Source organism: Sus scrofa, chromosome 7, assembly GCF_054392235.1.
Source record: "Sus scrofa isolate SSC_HxYL_T2T_F1_AM1 chromosome 7, Sscrofa_HxYL_maternal_Yorkshire_Landrace_v2.0, whole genome shotgun sequence".
Lineage (NCBI taxonomy): Eukaryota > Metazoa > Chordata > Mammalia > Artiodactyla > Suidae > Sus > Sus scrofa.
In genome coordinates this window covers 47125869-47150325 of record NC_139389.1, presented here as the reverse complement: position 1 = coordinate 47150325, position 24457 = coordinate 47125869, and the positions used below count along the sequence as shown (strand labels likewise).

The following is a 24457-nucleotide window of genomic DNA, read 5'->3' as shown; positions in this document are numbered from 1 at the left end:
TCTATATACCTGGAAAGATAAGAGAATTTGTATATCCTTCCATGTGAGTCCTTGTGATTCATTCACGTTGTAGTTTAAGTTTCCGCTCAATCAATCCAAGAAGGATCAGCGTGACCAAGCAAAGCAGGTTCCAAAGGCAGGAAGCAGAAGCAATATGATGCTATGGAAGTACCTTTCTCAACAGTCCCTTCTGCTGTTGTAAGGCCTTGGGGAAACCCTTCAATGTAGGTGGTTGGCAACAAGTCTGCTGAGACAGGCTGACCTTGGAGCTTTTGCAGTCTTTCTCGTACAGCACTGGTCAGGTCCACAAAAGCCTCGTCAATGCTGGCCCGTTCAATCATGGCAAAACGAGACATTACCTCCATCACTTCCGCACTGGCTTCCCGGTACCTAAAACATTTAAGGGTTATTTGTGTAGGCAATAAGTGGAGGCAACATTGAGTCGGTCAGCTCCATCCCCCACTCTCATAATAGACTAATACACATAATCAGTGTAAGGTCTCCTTAACATGAGGAATGGCTTGACAGAGACTAGACAGTAGCCCAACTAGAGAGTTCAAGCAGACAGAAGGTCAATAACAAAAGCTAGGGAAAGAACCACATTTTTAGTGTGACACTAGCATACCAAGGCAGAAAGCATTTAGACCACAAACATGCCTATATGACAAGAATCTCTCTGAAGAGGAAAGGAAAGCTTCAAACTAGCTTAACTAGGAAACATTTTACTATGATCACCTATTCCTTTTGTTATTTTCAAATACCCATCACATAGTAATCCACTTCTACTTTTATCTTCATATAGAAGGTAACTTGGAGCTCCCTGGTGGCTCAGTGGGTTAAAGATAGAGCATTGTCATTGCCGTGGCATAGGTTTGATCCCTGGCCCAGGAACCTCTGCATGCCACAGGAGCAGGGAAGAAAAAAAAAAAAGGAGCCGGACACAAGAGGTAACTTATAGAGAACACTACACTGATCAGCAAACCCAGGATGGTATTTTTCATTATAAATTAACAAAGTAGCATATGGATTTTATATTTCACCCATTTAATTTAACATGTGAGCTGATCCTCACTATTTATAAACATACACATACACACTCACAAAACCAAAACCAACCAACTCCAATCACTTCTGAACATAGCAACATTCAAATTATCAAGCTGAAGATAAATGCCTAGAATGTGGTGATGCATCTGGATAAGCAAACAGCCTTACCTCAGGGATACCAATCTCACTATGTTACTTTCTAGTCAAACCATAACAACCAACTCTTCTGGCTGTATAAAGCTAGTCTTCTATGGCAAGATGTGGATTTTTCTATTTTGAATTTAGCAAGTTCTTTGTTTTTGTTGAACCTATTTATCACAAAAATGGAAATATTTGTAACTCTTCATTATGACATTTATAAGAACTAGTATAATTATTGTTTTAATTATTGTTTTAAAACATTCTCAAATGGTAGAGAAAGAAAAAACTAGAGAAAGATTTTGCTTTTTGTCTTTTAATCATTTGTTGGGCTGGACAGAGAACAGTCAGACTCAAAGAAAAAAAAAGAGTGGGATCATGCACAAGAACATAGGCACACAATATACTCACACATCTACAGAGCAAGGAAAGGATACTCTACTGTAGTAGTTTGTGTTCCTCCACTGACTCCGAAGTAGTTACTCCAAGGTATTTTTGAAATTATTTCAGGAGTTCCCATCGTGGCGCAGTGGTTAATGAATCTGACTAGGAACAATGAGGTTGTGGGTTCGATCCCTGCCCTTGCTCAGTGGGTTGAGGATCTGGTGTTGCCGTGAGCTGTGGTGTAGGATGCAGACATGGATGGAATCCCGCGTTGCTGTGGCTCTGGCATAGGCTGGTGGCTACAGCTCCGATTGGACCCCTAGCCTGGGAACCTCCATATGCCACAGGAGTGGCCCTAGAAAAGGCAAAAAGCCAAAAAAAATAAATAAATAAAATAAGATCATTTCATAAACTTAGAGCATATATATGTTTTTGCAAATCATATTTTTATTTTTATAACCTAGTATCTCAGTTTAATTATTAAAATAGTAATTTAAATTATTAGGTCTTAATAACTCTCTGGTCTACTTTACTCCTAAATTTTCTGAAACTGCCTTTGTTCATTATTTAATGAAGATTTTTTTTTTGATGAAGATATTAAGAGTAAAATAAATTTTAAAAAAGGTAAAATAAATGATCTAAATCACATCCTGAAGTCAACTATATTTCTAGGAAGTTTCTCTGTCTTTACCAGCATAAAATTCTATTCAATGAAATGTAGTATAAGGACATTAGCTAAATTAATTCTACTTTAGGATTAGGGTGTTCATCTTTTTTTTTTTTTTTTTTTTTTTTGTCTTTTTGCCTTTTCTTGGGCCGCTCCTGCGGCATATGGAGGTTCCCAGGCTAGGGGTCGAATCACAGCTATAGCCACTGGCCTACACCAGAGCCACAGCAGCGCAGGATCCGAGCCGCATCTGCGACCTACACCACAGCTCACGGCAATGCCGGATCGTCAATAGGGTGTTCATCTTAAGTCTAATCTCTCTCTGTCTCTCTTTTTTTTGGCCACACCCATGGCATGCAGAAGTTCCTGGGCTAGGGTTTAAACCTGCCACAGGAGTGGCTGGGGCCACAGCAGTGAAACGCACTATGCCACAAGAGAACTTCAAATCTCTTCTTTTCTGATAATAACTCCAATGTGAGGAGGTTGGCTGTGACACTCCACCTTTAGACTAATTTATAGGTGAACTCAAGAACACCTCAAGTTCCAATTCAAAGCATGATCACACATCACACAGTGTAGTGTACTGCGAGAATGTGGAAATCTGAAAAAAACGGAAACCTTTTACTTTCTAGCTATGAGAACTTAAATTATTTAACCTCTCTAAACTTGTTTCCTCATCTATGTGTGCGCACACGTGTGTGTGTGTGTGTGTGTGTGTGTGTGTGTAGGGGAGGGAGGAGTGGAGAGTGGGGTAATACTAAAACCTACCTTTTAACAATGTGTTATTTAAGAGACATTGCCAGTGAATGGCATATGACATATGCTCAATATATATGAGCTCTTAGAATGTTACAACGGCTGGGGCTTGTAGCTACCTCTAACCTGGCCATGCCTATACTAATGTCTCTCATACCAAAGCTAACTTTCTAAAATCTGGGAGAGGTAGCTCAGTTCAAAAACAGAGAAGGTAAGCTTCTTCGAGATTGTTCAGTTCTGGCAAATGATTCCAGATACTGTGCTAGAATGTGAATCTGACTTTAGCCTTCTCTGGAAAAACTCTTAGTTTTCACAGTCAATTCAATTACTCCAAATGCTTCAGACTTTTGGCTTTACAACATGGGAACTGATATTAAGTCTTAAATATAACAACCAATTTTTAAATAACTAAGGAACTGAAAGGGCATTAAAGGTAGCAATTATTATAAGTAATAATGACTCTGAATTGTTCTTAAAACACAGCATTAAAATTTTTTCATTTCACACTGACTGAAAAGGAATTTTTTCAGAGTTACTTACACAAAACAAATTAGAAACATTAATTCTAAGCCTCATGAAACTCTTCCCAGTCTTCCATTCCCTGTAATCTTTGTTTCTTACTTGGTGAGGTTAGCTTTTCCACGGGACTCAAGAACTTGTGCCAGGAGAAGATCTGGACATAACTTCTTAGCATCATCTGCCCACATGCTTTTAGTGACCCCAAATGCACGAGCTTCATAACTTACTGAAACTATTCTATGGTTAGGAAAAAAGGGGAACAAAAAAATAATACATGATCACAAGCACAAATCATTAAAATTTAACATGATGAATAAGCTATAAACTTCATAATAGAAACTTTTAGGTCACTGATACTACTATTCACTCTCAATCACAGCAGTTGAGAAATCTCAAATGTAGGACTTAGCATAGTGCCATGTATTCTTACAGATAAAAATAGCAGTTGAAAGTTATAACAGTAACTACGGTACATACCCGCCACCCTTCCATGATTTGTACTGCACAACTGCACAAGGTTTATTCTTCAGATGAGGATTTTGCCGCTGCTCCACCTGAACAAAAAAACAGTCCATGTCCAGTAGAGCAACTACCCGGTCTTGTCCATTAGACATTTTTCTGTAAGACAAAATTTTATGGATGGTTAGAAAGGATACCTAAGCCAAAGTACCAAGAAAAATTACATCGTCAGTCTTCCATTGCTGAATTATCTAAACATGGGAGCATGGAAACTAACGAGAATGAAACAGACATTTTCATACATTGCTGGTAGGAGAATAATAAGTTGATACAACTTTAGGAAGGTAATAATATTAAAAGCTTTAAAAATACCCATCCCCCAAAAGAACTGACACCTTACAAAAGAAACGAAGAGTCAACAGACATATGAAAACGGGCTCAGCATCATTAGTCATAGGGAAATGCAAATTAGAACCACAATGCACATCAGTGGAGGGATAAGGCCAACAGTTAATTTAGTTTAAAGACAAATCTCAAATACCAATTCAGGCAAAAGAGAAGCAGAAAATGATATATAATATCATAGCAGCCATGTGAATTTTTAAAACTTTTTATTCTGAAATGCTTTAAAACTTACAGGAAAATTGCAAATATAATAGGGCTCTCCTACACCCACTTCCCCCTAAGGCTAACATTAACACAGCACAATTATTAAAACTAAAAACGAAAACTGGTATAACATTCACACTACTTTACTTGAATTTTACTAGTTATTCCACTAATGCCCATTTTTGGTTCCGGGATTCAATTTAGTCATCATGTCTCCTTAGTCTTCTCCAATCTGTGACACTTCATGTTTTTCATGTTCTTGGCACTTTTTTTTTTTTGGTCTTTTTTTGTCTTTTCTAGGGCCACACCCACAGTACATGGAGGTTCCCAGGCTACGGGTCTAATCGGAGCTGTAGCTGCCAGTCTACGAAAGGAACTCAGGATCCGAGCAGAGTCTGCAAATACACCATAGCTCATGGCAACACCGGATCCCTGACCCAATGATCGAGGCCAGGGATCGAACCCGCAACTTCATGGTTCGTAGTCGGATTCGTTAACCACTGAGCCATGACAGGAACTCCCCTGCACTTTTGAAGGGAACTACTAAGTTACTTTGAGAATATCTTTTCAATTTAGGTTTGTTTGCTGTTTTCTCTTCATTAGACTGAGGCTATGCATTTTGGGCAAGAATATTATGGACATGTTCTGCTTTTCTCTGTGTACCATGTGGGCAGATACACAATGTCAATTATGTCAATACTAGTGATGCTAAGCTTATCATTTAGTTGTAATAGTGTTTGCTAGGTTTCTCATTGCAGAGTTACTGTTTTTTCCTTTTGTAACTAATACCTTAGTCGAGATTTTTGGGACTATGCAAACATCCTGTTTCTCCTCAACATTTAACCACTAAGCACCCATCAGTGGATCTGGCCTGTAACAATTACTTTGCAGTGTTCTAATGGCGACTTTCTACCCATTTATGTAATTTTTTTTTTAAGGACCACACCCTGGGCATATATGGAAGTTCCCAGGCTAGGGGTAGAATCGGAGGTACAGCTGTTGGCCTATGCCACAGCCACAGCAATGCTGGATCTTAGCTGCACCTGGGACCTTCATGGAGGCCATGCCAGATCTTGAACTCACTGAACAAGGACAGGGATAGAACCTGAATTCTCATGAATACTAGTCGGGTTTGTTTCCGCTGAGCCACAACAGGAACTCCCATTCATGTAAATTTTTAAAAACAAGAAGAAAACAATACTACATACTATTCATAGAGAGACATACATAAAGGTATGGATGCTAGATCGAAAGAACAAAACTTATGGATACAGACTAATATTTCATTTAACATTATTAGAAATCTGGAAGAAAAAATATAAAACAATGTAATGGCTTCCAAACTTTGCTACAGATTGGAATTACCTAGGAACCTTTTACATACTATTGATTTCTGACTTCTACCATCAGATATCTAATTTAATTGTGTGTGTGTGTGACTTGGGCATCTTAAATTTTGTGTGTGTGTCTTTTGTCTTTTTATGGCAGCACCCTGGGCACATGAAGGCTCCCAGGCTAGGGGTCGAATCAGAGCTGTAGCTGCCAGCCTATGCTACAGCCACAGCAACATGGGATCCTAGCCACATCTGTGACCTACACCATAGCTCACAGCAATGCCAGATCCTTAACCCAAAAGCAGGGCCAGGGATCGATCCCACGTCTTCATGGATACTAGTCAGGTTTGTTAACCACTGTGCCACAATGGGAACTCCCTGGGCCTCCTGATTTTTGAAAGTTCTCTCCAATATACAGTCGATTAGGAACCACTGACCTAAAACAAATGAGATACTTATAGAAACACCAGTAATTCATTATTTAAATATGAAAAACACAGGTTATACAGTTGAGTAAGCACTCAACTGTATTCTTGTTTAAAAGGTTTCAAAAATTAACATTCACCTTGAAAACAGTGTTATGCAACAACAAAGCTAGAAAAATGACGAATTAAAAAAATCAGAGTTGTCAAGGCATTATTAATTCCTTACAAATTCCACCCACCTAAGACAGGCAGAATGTGATACTTTAAACACTTATAAGTGTTTATATAACACTTGTTATATAAGTGTTTATATAAGCTAAAACCATGCCAGCAATCACTTTATCTGGAAGCGCTTTTTTTGTAGTACTGGAACAGATAACGCCAGACTAAAAATAGTACTTCATTGTTTCACACACTCACCGCCCCCCCCCCCCAGATAGTACCATATTAGATACAAATACTAGCAGTGGAGTACGAATTAGGAGCAGTGACTTAAGCCCAGCAAACATTTCCTAAACGCAGAAACACCAAAACGGATATTCAGATTTTAACTGTTTTAATTTTCAGTTTACGTATTTTGCTTGAAAAAGTAAGAGTTGTGTAAAGATGAAAAGTGAAACGCACTTTCTGCCAAAACCCTCCTTTGGGAATAAGGATTACACTACTTTGAAATCTTGGCACTTCGAATTATCGAAAGTGTACAAACCCTCAGTATTTGCAAGTATTCATCTTTAAAAATCTCAATTTATCCCAATTTGCACAAAACAAGTTTGATGCCGATCAGACGATACATCCGAGGAAAATAAGAACAGGTGAAGAGGAAGGTTCAAGAGCTACCTTTTTTTTCCCCCCATAAAAATCCTCTTAAGAGGCAATAAATACCAAGGCCTTTTCTCAATGAGCAAGTATTTCTATTTCATGAAATTTCGGCCGCATGCTGTCACCAGTCACTGCTACATTATACAACCAATAGCCAAGACAACACGAAAAGGCTAAAAACAGAAATCGAACGGTTCTAAATTCTCTTACCAATGTGACACCTGGCAAAACCGCCACCCGCGGATGCGGCCGATGCTGGGCTCGATGTCCACTGGAAGGAAGATGAAGGGGTCTTGAATATCGGTCCTCTTTCCGGCAGCGGATCAGTCGTTTTCGAGAGAGTTATTGCCGGTAAAGACCAAGGAAAGGACCAAGGGCTGCAGATGATCCTCGCCTGGGGCAACAGTCCGCACAGCCGGGCGTGTTCAGCCTGAGCCAGCGCGATCTGCCCACAGCCCCTCCCGTCAGCGATCAGACAGCGCGCGCGCCGCCGAAGGCGGTTGACGCGCCTGCGCACCGCGGTCCTTACGTCTTCCGCTCCGCCCACCGAGTTGCAACCGTCACAAGGGAGCCGCCACTTCCGCGGGCGCATGCGCAGTGGTGGGTTGGGCGCGTGCGCAGCGCCGGCTTCTTCCCGGCTGGATCTTCTGCTGCTCACGCTCCTCCTCCAGCTCCCCACCGCCCCCCCCACCCCAGCCCGCCGCGGCCCGGTACCAGCTTGTGAGCCCGCCCAGGGAGCGGTCCTTGCCTCGTGCTCCCGGGACGGCCGTGGTGCGTGCTCGCGGCGCGTGGCACTAACCATGGCGATGGATCAAGTGAACGCGCTGTGCGAGGAGCTGGTGAAAGCGGTGACGGTCATGATGGACCCCAGCTCGACTCAGCGCTACAGGCTAGAAGCCCTGAAGGTAGTTGGGGTCTGGCGCCCTGGGCCTGCCCCGAGACCCTCCCCCAGCTCCAGCCGTCCTGGCGCAGCCAATAACTCCGGCCGCCTCCCGCCCACGCGGCCCTTGGACCTCCGTCCCCCCCACCCCGGGGGGCCTTCCCCTCGCCGCTCTCCGCGCCTCTTCCCACTCCCCGCCTTCTCTACTTGCCGCGCCTGCCCTTCTCTCGGGACACTCTCTGATCCATAGCTGCCTGTGACCGCCTCTTCTCGCCACCACTTCCCACTGCTTTCTCCTCCCCCTCTCCCCACTTCTTTTCACTCTTGGCCGCGCCACGACCCCCTCCGCAGCCGACTGCACTCACTTTATTTTCCCAAACCCACATCCCCAAAACCCCCTCGTCTTCTCGTAGCGCACGTGTCCAACCGGTCGCCAACCCCAGCTACATTCTTTATGGTCTCCCCTGAACTAAACATTTCTCTGCTGACTCAGTCTCCCGACCCACTCTAACCGAACTCAAGCCCTTCTTGTGACCCTTTACTTACATCCTTAGACTTCTCCCTAACCCTCTTCTGTGTCTTGGGTATTTCTGGGCTAGTTCTCACACCACCCCCCCTCACCAGGTCTCTTATTGTGTGATACTCTTGGGCTATTTTGGGCAAAGATGAACTTCCACCACTTACTTTGCATTTTAGCAAGGGCCCTTTGGTTTCCTAAAAGTAGTTTGCTTGACTGCCGCGTGCTCTGCTATGGGGACTGACTCTTGTATAATTTGGTAATGCTAATACAATTCGAGCTTATTCTCCCATCAAACAATGTATGTGGGTTTTCTCCACTAGGAGAAAATAATTGTGCTCTGTGTATTTTAAGAGATGTAACTTCATAGAGTCAGCCTTATTAGAAGGAAACTACGATATATAGATGTATGCCACAGGATTTGGAATCAGAAACATTTGGGTTCTATTGTAACTTCATAGAGTCAGCCTCATTAGAGGGAAACTACGATATATAGATGTGTGCCACAGGATTTGGAATCAGAAACATTTGGGTTCTATTAGGTTTGTTTTTCTACACAAAAGTAGCATAGGACAATAATCATTTATATACCTCACCTAAACTTAGCAGTTGTGAAGATTGTACCACATTTGTTTTATCCCTTCCCTCACCAAAGGATTTTAAAAGTGAATCCTAGAAATTGTTTTCATTTCACCCCTATGTACTTCAAGGGAATGTGTCTAAAATAATTTTTTACTCATTTAGGTCATTTTTCCCCCCAACATTAGTTGGCCATGGCATGGGAAATCGAACTATCAAAGGAGTGTTTATCAGTTCTTTATTCATATAATATTGACGTAGATTTTGCAACTTAAAAATATAGCACAGATTGGAGTTTTAAGATGAAGGTTTTTTTTAGTCCCCCTCACTTTGGCTTCTAAGGGAAACACTGATTTTTCTTCTTTTCAGTTTTGTGAGGAGTTTAAAGAAAAGTGCCCTATCTGTGTCCCCTGTGGCTTGCGTTTGGCTGAAAAAACACAAATTGCCATCGTCAGACATTTTGGCCTTCAGATCTTGGAACATGTTGTCAAGTAAGGAGCTTTTGGAGCTTACCACCAAAGTGTGTGAGAAAGCAAATCTTTTATTTCTTGTGTAACTCAGAAGTACTCTTTAGGTGAATAGAAAAGAGCAATCCCCAGGGAGAAAGGAATAATCCCTGAGAGGTTATCACAGCCTCAGGGAGCTCTCATCTAGAACTTAACCTTTTTCTTCTTCCAGTTCTTCCTTTGTGTAGAGTACGCTAAGCATTCTGTAAATATTAGCTCATAGTCATGCAGCCAGCATTTATTGAGTTCTTAATATATGCTAGCAAACCTAAAACTCTTTTTTTAAATTTTTAAATTGAAAAATTTTCATTTTCATTTATTTGTTTGTTTAATTGTTTATTTATTTATTTTTGTTTTTTAGGGCCACAGATTCGGCATATAGAAGTTTGAAGGCTAGGGGTCAAATTGGAGCTACAGTGGCTGGCCTAAGCCACAGCCACAGCAACGCCAGATCCAAGCCACATCTGCAGCCTACACCGCAGCTCATGGCAATGCCGGATCCTTTAACCCACTAAGTGAGACCAGGGATTGAACCGGCATCCTCATGGATCCTAGTCAGGATCATTACTGCTGAGCTACAATGGGAACCCCCCCAAAAATCTTGTTATGTTTTTTTATTTTATTATTATTAGCATTTTAGGGCCACACCTATGGCATATGGAGGTTCCCAGGCTAAGGGTCCCAATTGGAACTACAGCTGCTGGCCTATGCCACAGCCCCAGCAATGCCAGATCCAAGCCACATCTGCAACCCACACTGCAGCTCATGGCAACACCAGATCCTTAACCCACTGAGCAAGGCCAGGGATCAAACCTGCATCCTCATGGATGCTAGTCAGATTGGTTTCCACTGGGCCACAGCTGGAACTCCTAAAAATCTTTTTAGAATAATTCAATATACTGGTAAATAAATCTCTGATTAGGCACTGTGCCTTTTTTTGTTTTTTTTTTGTTTTGTTTTGTTTTTTCTTTTAAGTTTGAGGGTGTTCCTTCTGAATGGCAAATTCAAGTAGGATTATATGGGAGTAACTGAAAACCATTCCTATCTTGAGTCACTTGAGTATCCCCAGTGACTATCAGAAGAATCAGCCTTTGAGATTTAACCAAAGTTTTTCTGGAATTGTGCTATTGCTTTGTAAGCTGGTGCAGAAAGGGAGATAGAGCTGTCAAGATTCTATTTTCTGAAAAGCAGCTATGTTGTTGCAGTTGTCCCAGGTATATATTTGCTTTTGGTCTGTCAGTAAAATCAAGAGAAAGAGCTCGCTTCTGCACAAATCCTGTGTAGATTCCAATTAATGGACCACTGCCTCTATAAAGCTCTTTCTCAAGGATTTTTCTGCTAGTATTTTGCTTAAAAGTGGACTGCTTTTTCTTCATTCTTGGGAGGATACAAAATCAAAAGTATAATTTCTTAATGAAATCACCGGTGGAATTTTAACACAGGAGTCAAAGCTAGTCTCTTTGGAAGAGAAGACTTCTAATGTAGTTCTTTGTGCATTTTGGTGACCAGGTTTCGGTGGAACAGCATGTCTCGATTGGAGAAGGTGTATCTGAAGAACAGTGTCATGGAGCTGACTGCAAATGTAAGGAATGGTTTGTCGAAAGACAGGTAGTTTAGACAAAATGTGACTTTTCCAACATAGCATTTATATAAAAAACTACTGGTTCTATGTAGGTCAAACAGCATGCTTTGCATAATATTGAATATTATGTTCAAGATGAAAGGAACCTCCATCTCTATTAATCATAGTATATCACATTTCTCTTAATCCCTTACTGTTGATTTCTGTTTTTAAAATTATAAAAATGGCAGAAAATATTTAAACATTTTTAGTAAATGAATAAGATTCTAGTTTAATCAATTCTAAATTAGATTGCACTTTGCTGTTGTTTCCTTTTATTCGGAAACAATTTTTTTATGATACTAGCAATAAAAAATATACTGAATGAGTTATTTCAGGAGTTAGAATATGACTTTATGTTTTTACCTCAAACTAATACAACATCGTAAGTCAACTGCACTCTAATGAAATTTTTTAAAAAGTTGGAGTCCCCACTGTGATGCATTGGATTAAGAACCAGACTCCATCCCAAACCCCCAGCACATTTGGGATGGAAATGCTATAAAACTGGGTTGCGATGATCATTGTACAACTATAAATGTAGTAAGTTCACTGAGTAAAATAAAAAAAAAAAAAAAAGAATCAGACTCCAGTGGCTTGGGTTGCTCTGCAGGTTCAGGTTCAACCCCTAGCCCGATGCAGTGGATTAAAGGATCTAGCGTTGCTGCAGCTGGGTGTGGGTTGAAGTTGTGGCTCGAATTCCATCTCTGGCCTGGGAACTTTCTTGTGCTGTGGGTGTAGCCATTAAAACACAAACAAACAGGAGTTCCTGCTGTTGTGCATTGGGACTGTCAGTGTCTCTGGAGCACTGGGACACAGGTTTGATCCCCAGCCTTGTGCAGTGATTTAAGGATCTGGCATTGCCACAGCTGTGGCTCCAATCTGATTCCTGGCCCGGGATCTCCACATGCCACAGGGTGGCCAAAAAAAGAAAAAAAAAAGCTTTAGTATCCATAGCCTTTTTGTTGTTTTTTTCACAAAAGGCATGAAAAGGGGAATTGATGCCCCTTTTCATCCGCAGTCTTATCTTAGTGTCTTTTTTTTTTTTTTTTTTTAAGTGCCACACCCATGGCATATGGAGGTTCCCAGGCTAGGGGTCAAATTAGAGCTGTAGCTGCCAGCCTACCCTACAGCCACAGCAATGTGGGATCTGAGCTGGGTCTGTGATCTACACCACAGCTCACAGCAACACCAGATCCTTAACCCGCTGAGCAAGGCCAGGAATCGAACCTGCATCCTCATGGATGCAAGTCAGATTGGTTTCCACTGAGCCACGATGGGAATTCCGTCTCCTGTCTTAATAGGGGAAAAAAATTACCTTCAAAATTACTAACTTAGTTAGCTAGGGTTTGTATTTTGTTAGTTCTGAGAAAACTTGGTAGAAGTCATAATTCATTAATCTTGGTATCAGACTTCAGAAGAGAGTCCCAGTAATGGCCTTTCTGTACCTTACAATAATGGAACTACTGGTAAAATATTTACTTGCTCCTAACTCTCCCATTTTATCAGCGTCTCACTATTTTCCTTATTTCCATACTCTTCTACCCTGGTCCTTTTACAAAATGAGAGTCTCTTGAGTTTGTTAAAAGAGAAGGATGGTGATGTCTTCCTTGCTCCATGTGATTGCCAGTCTTTATTTAAGTGGGAAGAATGATTAGTGAGAATGCAGGTCAGGTGACTCAGACATGGAGAACAGGTTCGTTTGTTCAGATTAGTTTAAAAGTAGGCCTGGGAGTTCCCGTCGTGGTGCAGTGGTTAACGAATCCGACTAGGAACCATGAGGTTGCGGGTTCGGTCCCTGCCCTTGCTCAGTGGGTTAACGATCCGGCGTTGCCGTGAGCTGTGGTGTAGGTTGCAGACGCGGCTCGGATCCCTCGTTGCTGTGGCTCTGGCGTAGGCCGGTGGCTACAGCTCCGATTCGACCCCTAGCCTGGGAACCTCCATATGCCGCAGGAGCGGCCCAAGAAATAGCAACAACAACAGCAAAAAAGACAAAAGACAAAAAAAAAAAAAAAAAAAAAAAAAAAAAAAAAAATAAAAGTAGGCCTGCTCATGGGTTTTGTACCCTTTTATATTTTTTATTTTTTTATTTTTATCTTTTTGCCTTTTCTAGGGCTACTCCTTTGGCATATGGAGATTCCCAGGCTAGGGGTCTAATTGGAACCGTAGCCACCGGCCTACACCAGAGCCACAGCAACTCGGGATCTGAGCCACGTCTGCAACCTACACCACAGCTCACGGCAATGCTGGGTCCTTAACCCACTGAGCAAGGCCAGGAATCAAACCTGCAACCTCATGGTTCCTAGTTGGATTCGTTAACCACTGCGCCACGACGGGAACTCCTTGTACCCTTTTAAAGCCCAGTTTTTCCCCTTGAATTCAGTCTTGCAGACCTCTTAATATCTCTTGTTCCTTTTCAGGGAACACTGGACATTTTGGAAGAGGAGAACCATATTAAAGATGTTCTGTCTCGAATAGTAGTAGAAATGATCAAGCGAGAGTGGCCACAGCACTGGCCAGACATGCTGGTAGAATTGGACACTCTTTCCAAACAAGGGGTATGCAATACAGCTTTTATTAATTCAGGTTTTTGGTTTTGTTTGCTCTTTAGGAATTTGTTTGTCTTATCGGCAGGAAAGTGCCTTTGGACATTTATAATGAAAAAGATGTTCTAGTTTATCTTAACTGGCTTACTTCTATTGGTATAGGAAACACAGACAGAATTAGTGATGTTCATCCTTTTGCGACTAGCAGAGGACGTCGTGACCTTTCAGACCTTGCCCCCTCAAAGAAGAAGGGATATCCAGCAAACATTAACCCAGAACATGGAAAAAATCTTCAGTTTTCTACTTAACACTCTTCAAGAAAATGTAAACAAGTACCAACAAGTGGTAAGGGATACCCCCACTTCCCCGAAATACTCTTTTCTAATACACGTGGGTTTTTTGTTTTTTTGAAGTTAATGCAAAAGAAAAGTCTATTTTACAAGAGAAAAAGAAACAAAGATGGCAGGAAAAACTAGAATTAATTTTTGGGGGGCTGTGCTCACAGCATGCGGAAATACCCAGGCCAGGGTTCAAACCCGTGCCATAACAGCAACCCAAGCCACAGCAGTGACAACGCTGGATCCTTAACTTGCTGAGAGCCACAAGAGAACTCCTGTCCTATTTAACCATAATAAAGATGTTCTGTCTCAAATTGTATTAGAAATGATCAAGCGAGATCTTGGTCCTTTTTGCAGTCGTAACTGCCAAGTTTTATTAATCTTGATTACATGATCTTTGGTATTTCTTCTGGATGAGGTTTTTTCTTGTGCAGAAGAGGGACAGCCAGATACTGTCTTTCCAGTCATTGTCATTTTTTGTAGAGCCTTCAGGAGAAGGCAGTGTGAAAGTTAATGTAGTACAGCAGATCTCAATGAGAGTGGCAATTTTGCCCCCTAGGAGTTGCTCCTGGCATCTAGTGGGTAGAGGCCAGGCATGCCGCTAAACATTCTGTAATGCCCAGAACAGTCTTCCACGATGAAGAATTATCTGACCCAAAATGTTGATATCCTGAGGTTTCGGAACCCTAATCTAGAATCCTTATATATGTTTATTTCACACAAAAAAAGTATTCATTGAAATTATTTTTTTGTGCCCCTGGCAGCTTCCTTACATCTGTTTTCAGGGAAGTGCTAGATATTAACGTAAATTATGACTGTCAGGGTAGGGAGAATCTCACAGTGAGTACCTAGTATCTGCCACGTCACATGTTCCCACGTCACATGTTTTATTTTAATGCTCAGAACCAACCCTAAGAGGAGTTCCCATTGTGGCCCATTGTGGCTCAGCGGATTAAGAACCGGACTAGAATCCATGAGGATGCAGGTTCTATCCCCGGCCCCTCTCAGTGGGCTAAGGATCCTGTAGGTGTTGCTCTGAGCTGTGGTTCAGGTCCCAGATGCAGCTCAGATCCAGCAGCTGCAGCTCCAATTCAACCCCTAGCCTGGGAATTTTCATATGCTCTAGATGCAGCCCTAAAAAGAAGAAAAACCCGGAGTTCCCGTCGTGGCGCAGTGGTTAATGAATCCGACTAGGAACCATGAGGTTGCGGGTTCGATCCCTGCCCTTGCTCAGTGGGTTAACGGGTCCGGCATTGCCGTGAGCTGTTGTGTAGGTTGCAGACGCGGCTCGGATCCTGCGTTGCTGTGGCTCTGGCGTAGGCCGGTGGCTACGGCTCCGATTCGACTTCTAGCCTGGGAACCTCCATATGCCGCGGGAGCGGCCCAAGAAATAGCAACAACAACAACAACAAAAAAAAAAAGACAAAAGACAAAAAAAAAAAAGAAAGAAAAACCCCAAGAGTTGAAGAGTATTGTCTCCATGTTATAGGTGAGGAAACCGAGTTTCAGAGAATAATTATTGAAGGCCCCTAATAAATGTTTGTAGTGGAATTCAAGCCCTGTTTTTTTTCCTTTTTAGGGCCACACCTGTGGCATATGGAAGTTCCTTGGCCAGGGGTTGAATCAGAGCTGCAGCTGCAGCCTACCCCACAGCCTTGGCAATACCAGATCAGAGCTGCAGCTGCAACCTGTGCTGCATATTGCAGCAACACCGGGTTCTTTTTTTTTTTTTTTTTGCCTTTTCTAGGGCCGCTCCTGTGGCATATAGAGGTTCCCAGGCTAGGGGTCTAATGGGAGCTGTAGCCACTGGCCTACACCACAGCCACAGCAATGCCAGGTCTGAGCTGCGTCTGTGACCTACACCACAGCTCACGGCAATACCGGATCCTTAACCCACTGAGCAAGGCCAGGGATCAAACCTGCAACCTCACGGTTCCTAGTCAGATTCGCTAACCACTGCACCACGACCGGAACTCCCAACACCAGGTACTTAATGCACCGAGCAATCCCAGGGATCGAACCTGCATTCCCCCAGGATCAACATCAGACCCTTAACCCACTGAGCCACAATGGGAACTCCTCAAGCCCCATTTTTTACTAGAATGAACTCTTTCCCACAAAAATACATCCCCAAACCAAGATTTTTATTTTGCTTTTCTTTTTTGTTTTGGTTTGGTTTGGGGTTTTATTTTTGTTTTTTGGTTTTTTGATTTATTTTTATTACTCATTGAATTTATTACATTTATAGTTGTACAATGAGCATCACAATCCAGTTTTATAGTATGGATTGGTTTCTTATGTCTGCACCTATGGCGTATAGAAGTTCTTAGGCTAGGGGCTCAAGTCAGCTGTAGCTGCTGGCCTACGCCACAGTCACAGCAACTCGAGATCCGAGCTGTGTCTGTGACCTGAATCACAGCTCCAGAGCCTTAATCCACTGAGCAAGACCAGAGATCGAACCTATGTCCTCATGGATACTAGTTGGGTTTGTTACAGCTGAGCCAGCCATGATGGGAACTCCCACCCCAGGATTTTTCAAAAGAAAATGGCAAAGTATTTGCATTTAAATATCTATGTGTGGCACCCCCACTGTGGCACAGTGGGTTAATCCAACTCCAGCAACTTGCATTTTCCCCTATGAGATTTAATCCCTAAGAGAAGGTGAACAAATTATGAATGCTTGGATGCCCTAGACATCAAGCCAGCATGCCAGAGCATGGCCAGTTGTTGATGCTCTGACACACATCCGCTGGTGGTTTTCTTTAGCTTGCATTGGTTTCTGTTCTCCCCACCACTTGTGCCCAGGACCAGAGCACACCAGGCAACATCTTTTGTACTGGAAACTTTTAAGTGTACTTATAGCTCCTTTGCTTTCATCCCTTCATCTTCCCAACTGTGGAGTGGGCTGAATGGTAAACAAGGATGGAATGAGTAGGCTTCCTCTCCCTGTCCCATCCATCCCTTGGTCCCAGGGGGCAGGAGGTCCCAGGCAGGAGGATAGGATCCAATTGGAAATGCAGGGTTTGTTTGAATGGAGGGTAAAGGCTGGACTTGGCTGTTGTTGCCTGGATCCCTTTCCCTTCTGGGGCAGCATCTGTAGATGCCGGTGGGAGGATGCTACTCATCTCTGCCCCATGAACATCTCTCCTTGATCACTGATGATGAAGGCTTACTACTTGTTCTTAGAAAAAAACATTTTTTGGAAGTTGAGAAAAGAAGCTAGGTGTATGATAAGTCCTCTATGATGCAAATGATAGTAGGTTTTCAAGTACTTCAGGAATAGGTTTTCCAGCTTATACAATTATAAGTTGTTAATTTACTCAACAGACACTATTTTGATCTGTTTATCATTTAACATTTTTGTGTACATGGTTTTCCTATAGTTATGTCCATACACATGTGGTCATAAATTGTATTCATTTAATTTTGTTTCTTGCTTTTTTCTCTTAACGTTACATCATTTCAGTGTACCTTTGCCAGTTGTAATTTGTCTTTATTTAAATATGGAAAAAGTGCTAATACTTTGTTTTAAACTATATTTCTTTCCTCACTAGCAATATTGAGACTGCTTCATTGTTCATGTTAGTTATATTTCTTTGTAAACTGTTTTCTTTGTCTTTGTGGATCTGAATGTCCTAATAAATTTGTGTAAGTTATTTAAATTTTAACTTTTTGTCATTTGCTAAAACTCAAATAACCTGTCCTCCTTTGGTAGAATATCAGTTATGTGTTCTTAGTAAAGTTGTCTTCTTTTCCAAGATTTAAAGTAGAGTCTATATTTGAAAATCATTGTTGGAGTTCCCATCCTGGCGCAGTGGTTAACGAATCCAACTAGGAATCATGAGGTTGTGGGTTTGATCCCTGGCCTTGCTCAGTGGGTTAAGGATCTGGCATTGTCGGGAGCTGTGGTGAAGGTTGCAGACGCAGCTCGGATCCTGTGTTCCTGTGGCTCTGGCGTAGGCCGATGGCTACAGCTCCAATTAGACCCCTAGCCTGGGAACCTCCCATATGCCATAGGAGCAGCCCAAGAGATGGCAAAAAGACCGAAGGGGAAAAAAAAAAAAAATCATTGTTCAAGGGCCTAGATTATGGGGGTGGAAAGTTATTACGTAGTCTTTGCCTCGTTAAAAACATTGGATCTTTACACTTCTTCTCTTTCAGAAAACAGATAATGCTCAGGAGTCGAAGGTAAGAGCTCTTTGTGGAATTGGAAGGTTGGGAAACTTCTTTGAGGCCTTCAGGTACAGGGACGCACACACCTTAGTAGAGGGTAAACTCAGCCTTGGTTTATTTGATCACTGAGCTATGGTGGAAGGGAGTTAAAATTAGACTAATCTGAGATTTCTTGAAAAACATAAAATAGCCACACGTGCCAGTATTGTCCTCTTTTTTTTTATTTTTATTACTCAAATGAATTTATCACATTTGTAGTTGTGTAATGATCTTAACAATCTGATTTCACAGGATTTCCATCCCATAGCCCAAGCACATCCCCCCACCCCCCAAACTGTCTCCTCCAGAGACCATAAGTTTTTCAATGTCTGTGAGTCAGCATCTGTTCTGCAAAGAAGTTCAGTCTGTCCTTTTTTCAGATTCCACATGTCAGTGAAAGCTTTTGATGTTGGTGTCTCGTTGTATGGCTGACTTCACTTAGCATGGTAGTTTCTATGTCCATCCGTGTTGCTAAAAATGCCGGTATTTCGTTCTTTTTAATGGCTGAGTAATATTCCATTGTGTCTATGTACCACATCTTCTTGATCCACTCCTCTGTCAATGGACATTTAGGTTGTTTCCATGTTTTGGCTATTGTAAATAGTGCTGCAATGAACATTGGAGTACGTGTGTCTTTGCAAGTCATGGTTTTCTCTGGGTAGATGCCCAGGAGTGGGATTGCTGGATCAAATGGTAGTTCCATGTTTAGTTTTCTGAGGAATCTCCATACTGCTTTCCACAGTGGTTGCCCCAATTTACAATCCCACCAACAGTGTACTAGTGTTCCTTTTTCTCCACACCCTCTCCAGCACTTATTGTTTGTAGACTTTTGGATGATGGCCATTCTAGCTGGTGTAAGGTGGTACCTCAGAGTAGTTTTGATTTGCATCTCTCTAATAATGAGTGATGTTGAACATCCTTAAATGTGTTTCTTGGCCATCTGTATGTCTTCTTTGGAGAACTGTCTGTTTAAGTCTTCTGCCCATTGTTTTTTGCCAGTATGGTCCTCTTGACAGACATTGATAACACCGTCGTCTGAGAGGTGGTTATGTGTCAGCAGGAAACCTTTGAGTTGCTTGTCAGTAACTGTTCCATGAGTTCATTTTTTAAAAACTTATTTTCTTTTTAGAATTAGAAAATAGAAGGAGCTCAGGTGTAACTACAGCTTTTTTGTCTGTTAGTGAGGATTTAGTGGTTAAAAGTTACTTGTTTTCATGCAGGCCCAAGCATACTGTCGAGTAGCAATTGCAGCACTGAATACACTAGCAGGCTACACTGACTGGGTATCCCTGAGCCACATTACTGCTGAAAACTGTAAACTCCTAGAGATGCTGTGCCTGCTTCTGAGTGAACAGGAACTTCAATTGGGAGCAGCTGAGTGTCTTCTCATTGCAGTCAGCAGAAAGGTAAGTTACCATTTCAGGCTGGCTTTCAGCCTCAGAGTCTCTGAGAGGTGTGTGTGTGGTTGGGGGGGCCTCTAATTGAACATTGTGGTGAAAGACTGAAAGATTTGGGGCTTTCATTTTTTGGTTTTTTACTTGATACCAACTTAATTACCTGCCTCCAACCCTTTTGAACAATAGTTTGACAATATTGTAGGGATCCATTGGCAGGATGTACACAGATTTGTAGGGCTACTTTGGTTCTTGAAACGGTGTGAATCTTGGCATGAAATGAGATAGGCGTGACGAGTTTAAAACTTACATAACGTTATGTCAAAAGATCATAGAAGGTGACTGCTGGCTTTACACTTGTCTTGGCTAACAAATGGGATCATGACTCTTCTCCATTAGAATGTTACTTTCAAATGTTATTTGCTTTCATATCAGCATTATCATTGCCCAGTACATTTTAAAATACAGGTCTTATTCAGATTTGGACTTAAAGAATTGGCTTTTTTCCAGTGTTCAGTTAGTACTGGGGCTATGAGAAATTAGGAAGTCAGTGTAATTGCTTATATGGGTATACAAGATGTTAGTACTTGGAGGGTTTTGTTTTGTTTTGTTTTGTTTTGCTTTTTAGTACTGCGCTAGCAGCATATGGAAGTTCCCAGGCTAGGGGATGAATTGGAGCTACAGCTGCCGGCCTACACCACAGCCAGAGCAATGGGATCTGAGCTGTGTCTGCAACCTATACCCCAGCTCATGGCAATGCCAGATCCCCAACCCACTGAGCAAGCCAGGGATTGAACCCAAATCCTCATGGATGGATACTAGTCATATTTGTTTCCGCTGTGCCGCAACGGGGACTCCAGAACTTGGAGATTTTTAATAATATAGTTTTTATTACCTATGTTTCCCTAAAATTGGGTCTAGGGCAAGTTGGAAGATCGGAAACCCTTGATGATCTTGTTTGGAGATGCTGTCATGCATTATATGCTCTCCGCTGCACAGTGAGTATCTTGTCATTTTTTTATCTTATTTGGATATATCTGAAGTTCCTGTCTGACTCTTAGCAGTCAGTTGACAGTGTTTTTTAAAGGAAAATAAGGCATTTTTAAAGGGACTGTTTTTCCTTTTTGAAGACTTTATGCTGGATATAAGTTGTAGCTGTTGACCAGCACCCACTTCCTTTCACAGTTTTCCCCTTTCTCCCCAGACAGTTCATCTCTTTGATTCTCTTTGTCTCCTTTCGATGATCCCTAAGCCTCCCAGAACCTAGTAGTCTGAGTGATAGGCCTGAGAATGATGCTTTGATCTACTGGACCAGAGTCTACCCCTGGGCCTTTTTCAGTTGTAGGCCTCCAGACACTCACTTCTGCTTTCCTTGTCAAAGTAGTCAATGTCTGAAGTGCTGAGGTTCTAGGAAGCAGCTACAACAATGTGGTCAATACGAAGCATGTGTGTAAAACCCATAAACACATTCTGGGTTCTGAAGTAATGGCTTCTACTTCTGAGCACTCTGGGAAATGGTAAAGCATTTCCTGTTGTTTCTTACCTGGGACTCAGGTAGAACTGTGCATTACAAGCAGACGAAGAGATCACAACATTCTTTATTTAATACTTTTCATGTTTGATCCCAAAGACAAAAGATGTGACTCACAGATGTATTATTTAAAATCTCTTACTGTCCATTCTAACATAGCTTTTATGATGGCTTGCTTTCTCATGGCTACTACAGGTCTGTTTTAAGAAGTTCTGTCAATTAAGTTTAAAAAGCGTTTAAAAAACAGTGGGTGGCCACTGTAGTTACTGTTTCCAAGGCCCATTTCTTAATTCCATTGAGACTGACATTCCTGCTGAGGTTGCCTATTTCCATTTGTGCCACTGGTACTGGTTAGTAAAGCATTGAATCAATCCAGGTGGTCAGACTCCAGAGCCTGCGCTGGAAACTCTTCAACCTCCCTAGAGCTGATCACACTGTTTTCTCATCTTACAGGACTGCTGACGGAGGAGGCTTGGTAGAAAAACACTACGTTTTCCTGAAGAGACTTTGTCAGGTGTTGTGTGCTCTGGGCAGTCAGCTGTGTGCATTGCTGGTGAGCACTTTCTGCAGAGTTTCAGGGCCATTTAATGAGGATTTAGAAAGTTAGGTTTGTGTAAGAGGTGATAGATACTATTGATTTTTATTTTAGCCTGAGAGGGCATTGCTCTATAGAGTATTTCTTATAATTCTATAGATTAAATTTTTTGCATTGGGGAGGGGCATATATGGAGTTTCTGGGCCAGGGATCAGACCCAAGCCGTAGTTGTGACCTATGCTATAGCTGCGGCAACACTGGATCCCCCAACTCAAGCAGGTTTCATGTTTTTTAGCCCTTGAAATGATGCCTTCCTTAGGCCGCAAGAAAGTATAAAGTCCTTTCAAAACTGAAATGTTGTAGGTTATAAGTTACCTGTATTTGTTATTCCACTCTTCTCACTCCCCACCTTTGCCTCCCCATCAACATCATTAACTTAATGGTCTTTTTGTCCTTCAGGGTCCAGATTCTGATGTAGAAACACCAGCAAACTTTGGAAAATACCTGGAATCTTTTCTTGCTTTCACAACGCATCCAAGTCAGGTAAACTTTATGGAGGTGACTTATCTAAATTTAGATAAAATCAAGCACTACCGCCTGAAGTAATTAGCAGCTCGTGTGACTCTTGAGGTCCCTGGGAATAACTAGTGGCATTTCATTAAGAGAATTGCTGCATCTTCCTGAGCTGAGCATTGAACCATCTAGGTCAGCCATTAACTCTCGAGTAATGTCACTGATAATGCTCAATGAGATGTGAGGTATGTCCCGGTGATTTACTGCTAAAGGTACTTTAAATACAGAAGTCTGATTAATTGTGTTATTAGAAAATTCCATCCAATCCAGGATTTCCCTTGTACTATCCTGAGGTGCTTATGTCCTTTGTTGTACAAAAGGGAAAGTGGTGGAGCTCAGCTCTGGGAATGGCAGCACCCACAGTCTGTTTTATTAACATACGTTCCGTAGTGAGCAGTCATTACTGATGTACCGGAGTATGGACAGTTTCAAAGTATTATAGATATATTTTCATGGAAGAACATAGTGGATGGTTGCTAGGCTAAGTAATAATCTTGATTATATAAAACCCAAATCCTTAAATGGAGTTTTTCCTCTTCCCCTTTAGTTTTTACGCTCTTCAACTCAGATGACTTGGGGAGCCCTCTTCCGGCATGAGGTCCTATCCCGTGACCCTTTGCTATTAGCAATAATACCAAAATATCTTCGTGCTTGTATGACTAACTTGGTCAAGGTATGTAATGGGAATAGAAAATGTGGAATATAGGTGAATGTACATTATGAGACTTAGATGGCATCATTGACAGCCCTGTCTTGGTCTCTGAGAGTCCGTCCTTGGGCATATTAGACTCTTACTCCTCAAGAAGAAAGCAGTCCCTACTGGTTACTGTATCTGCTCTTTCATATTTTGGGGTGCTTATATGCCAGGTGTTGGGCTGGGTGCTAGGAAAAAGAAGTGAGAAAAAGAGCAGTGACCTGGCCATACAATGTGATGTAAAAGCAGAAAGGTGGTGGGGCAGGGGGTGGAGTCAAGGAGATTCCAAGAGGAAGTAATATCTGACCGTTTCCGAAGGTCAGGTGAGAGTCAGGAAGGTCAGTAAGAAGATGGGGAGAATGGAAGCCAATTACTCACTGCCTCAGCAGAATTCTCTAAGATTTGCTCAAGATTAAGATGCTTAATCTTGATTTGTAAAATCAGAGAATGGGACCCATTCAGGGGTCCCCTTTATTTCCTCAAGGAATTGAGCTGGCATGTAGCACATCCTATTCTAATTCTCTGCCATCATGGTCTTCAGTACTTTTTCAATGAAACATTCAAAAATTCCATGCTTATTCCCAAGGTTTGACATTTAAGGAGACAAATTGTCTCAGTTCTTTTACTCATAGCATGTTATATTAGCATGTTTTGGAACATCTTTATGGTCTCAAAGAAATTGCAGAATTTAATTTCTTACTCAGGAAACTGGAAGGGAGTATCAAATAAAAATGTTCTCTTTTCTACCACTCCCAGGATTATTCCAGCTGGGAGCAAAAGGTGGACTTGGGATAGATCAGAAGCAGTTGTATAACTTAATATATCTTATGCAGACCCTTAACTCTTCTTAAACAAAAAATATTTGAGCTTCTAGAGTTAAAACCTCTTTTGGTGGGTCCATTTTCATCCCCTACCACAATTATCTTTCTTTTTCCAGATGGGTTTTCCTTCTAAAACCGACAACCCCAGCTGTGAATACTCTCGATTAGATTTTGATAGCGATGAGGACTTCAATGCTTTCTTCAACTGTGAGTGTATCGGCCTGGAATTTGTCCCAACAGTCTCAGATTGGCATCTAGTGTTATGAGTCCTGGCACATGAGTCTGGGGGTTCTTTAACAAAGGGCCCCACATCTGGACAGCAGCCTATTTAATCTCCAGTTGCACTTTGCAGAGGGTGCTGGGATTGTACTCACTCTGGACTCAGTGTTCTCTTTTGCACAGTCGCACGCACACACACACATTCATGTGCACACACACGCAGAGCCTTTGGACATTGACATTAGAGATAGTAATCCACATAAGGTACTCTTGAGTTTTTCTGTGTCTTGGTTTCGCTTTTTTAAAAAAATTAATAATATTGAGAGATGATTCA

General features: G+C 41.8%; 2 protein-coding genes and 1 long non-coding RNA gene across 15 annotated transcripts in view; 1 reads left to right on the top strand and 2 right to left on the bottom strand.

Moving 5' to 3' along the window:
* Positions 1-7608, bottom strand: part of POLH (DNA polymerase eta) — a 32086-nt gene extending 24478 nt beyond the window's left edge. The window contains exons 1-5 of one of the 9 annotated variants that reach the window (XM_084968179.1): positions 7368-7608; positions 3989-4129; positions 3533-3748; positions 1216-1355; positions 10-390 (exon numbers count right to left, since the gene is read on the bottom strand). In XM_084968179.1, the coding sequence (XP_084824305.1) occupies positions 10-43 (34 nt within the window). In that variant the 5' untranslated portion in view covers positions 44-390; positions 1216-1355; positions 3533-3748; positions 3989-4129; positions 7368-7608. The remainder of the gene's footprint in view (positions 1-9; positions 391-1215; positions 1356-3532; positions 3749-3988; positions 4130-7367) is intronic. The other 8 variants (XM_084968176.1, XM_084968177.1, XM_021098758.2 and 5 more) reach the window with 8 other exon arrangements.
* Positions 1-24457, bottom strand: part of LOC146401553 (uncharacterized) — an 838561-nt gene that overhangs the window by 210207 nt on the left and 603897 nt on the right. The window lies entirely within an intron of this gene.
* XPO5 (exportin 5) overlaps positions 7760-24457 on the top strand; it is a 39441-nt gene continuing 22743 nt past the window's right edge. For 4 of the 5 annotated variants that reach the window (XR_014810169.1, XR_014810171.1, XR_014810170.1 and 1 more), the window contains exons 1-12: positions 7760-8062; positions 9503-9624; positions 11149-11221; positions 13681-13818; positions 13969-14151; positions 18306-18332; positions 19577-19762; positions 20672-20748; positions 21735-21834; positions 22276-22359; positions 22937-23062; positions 24021-24111. Coding sequence is in view for 2 of the 5 variants with exons in the window: in XM_005666037.4 (XP_005666094.3) it covers positions 7958-8062; positions 9503-9624; positions 11149-11221; positions 13681-13818; positions 13969-14151; positions 18306-18332; positions 19577-19762; positions 20672-20748; positions 21735-21834; positions 22276-22359; positions 22937-23062; positions 24021-24111 (1312 nt within the window). In the remaining 3 variants the exon portion in view is untranslated. Of the gene's footprint in view, positions 8063-9502; positions 9625-11148; positions 11222-13680; positions 13819-13968; positions 14152-14412; positions 14489-18161; positions 18333-19576; positions 19763-20671; positions 20749-21734; positions 21835-22275; positions 22360-22936; positions 23063-24020; positions 24112-24457 lie in introns of those variants that run through there. The other variant, XM_084968155.1, reaches the window with a different exon arrangement.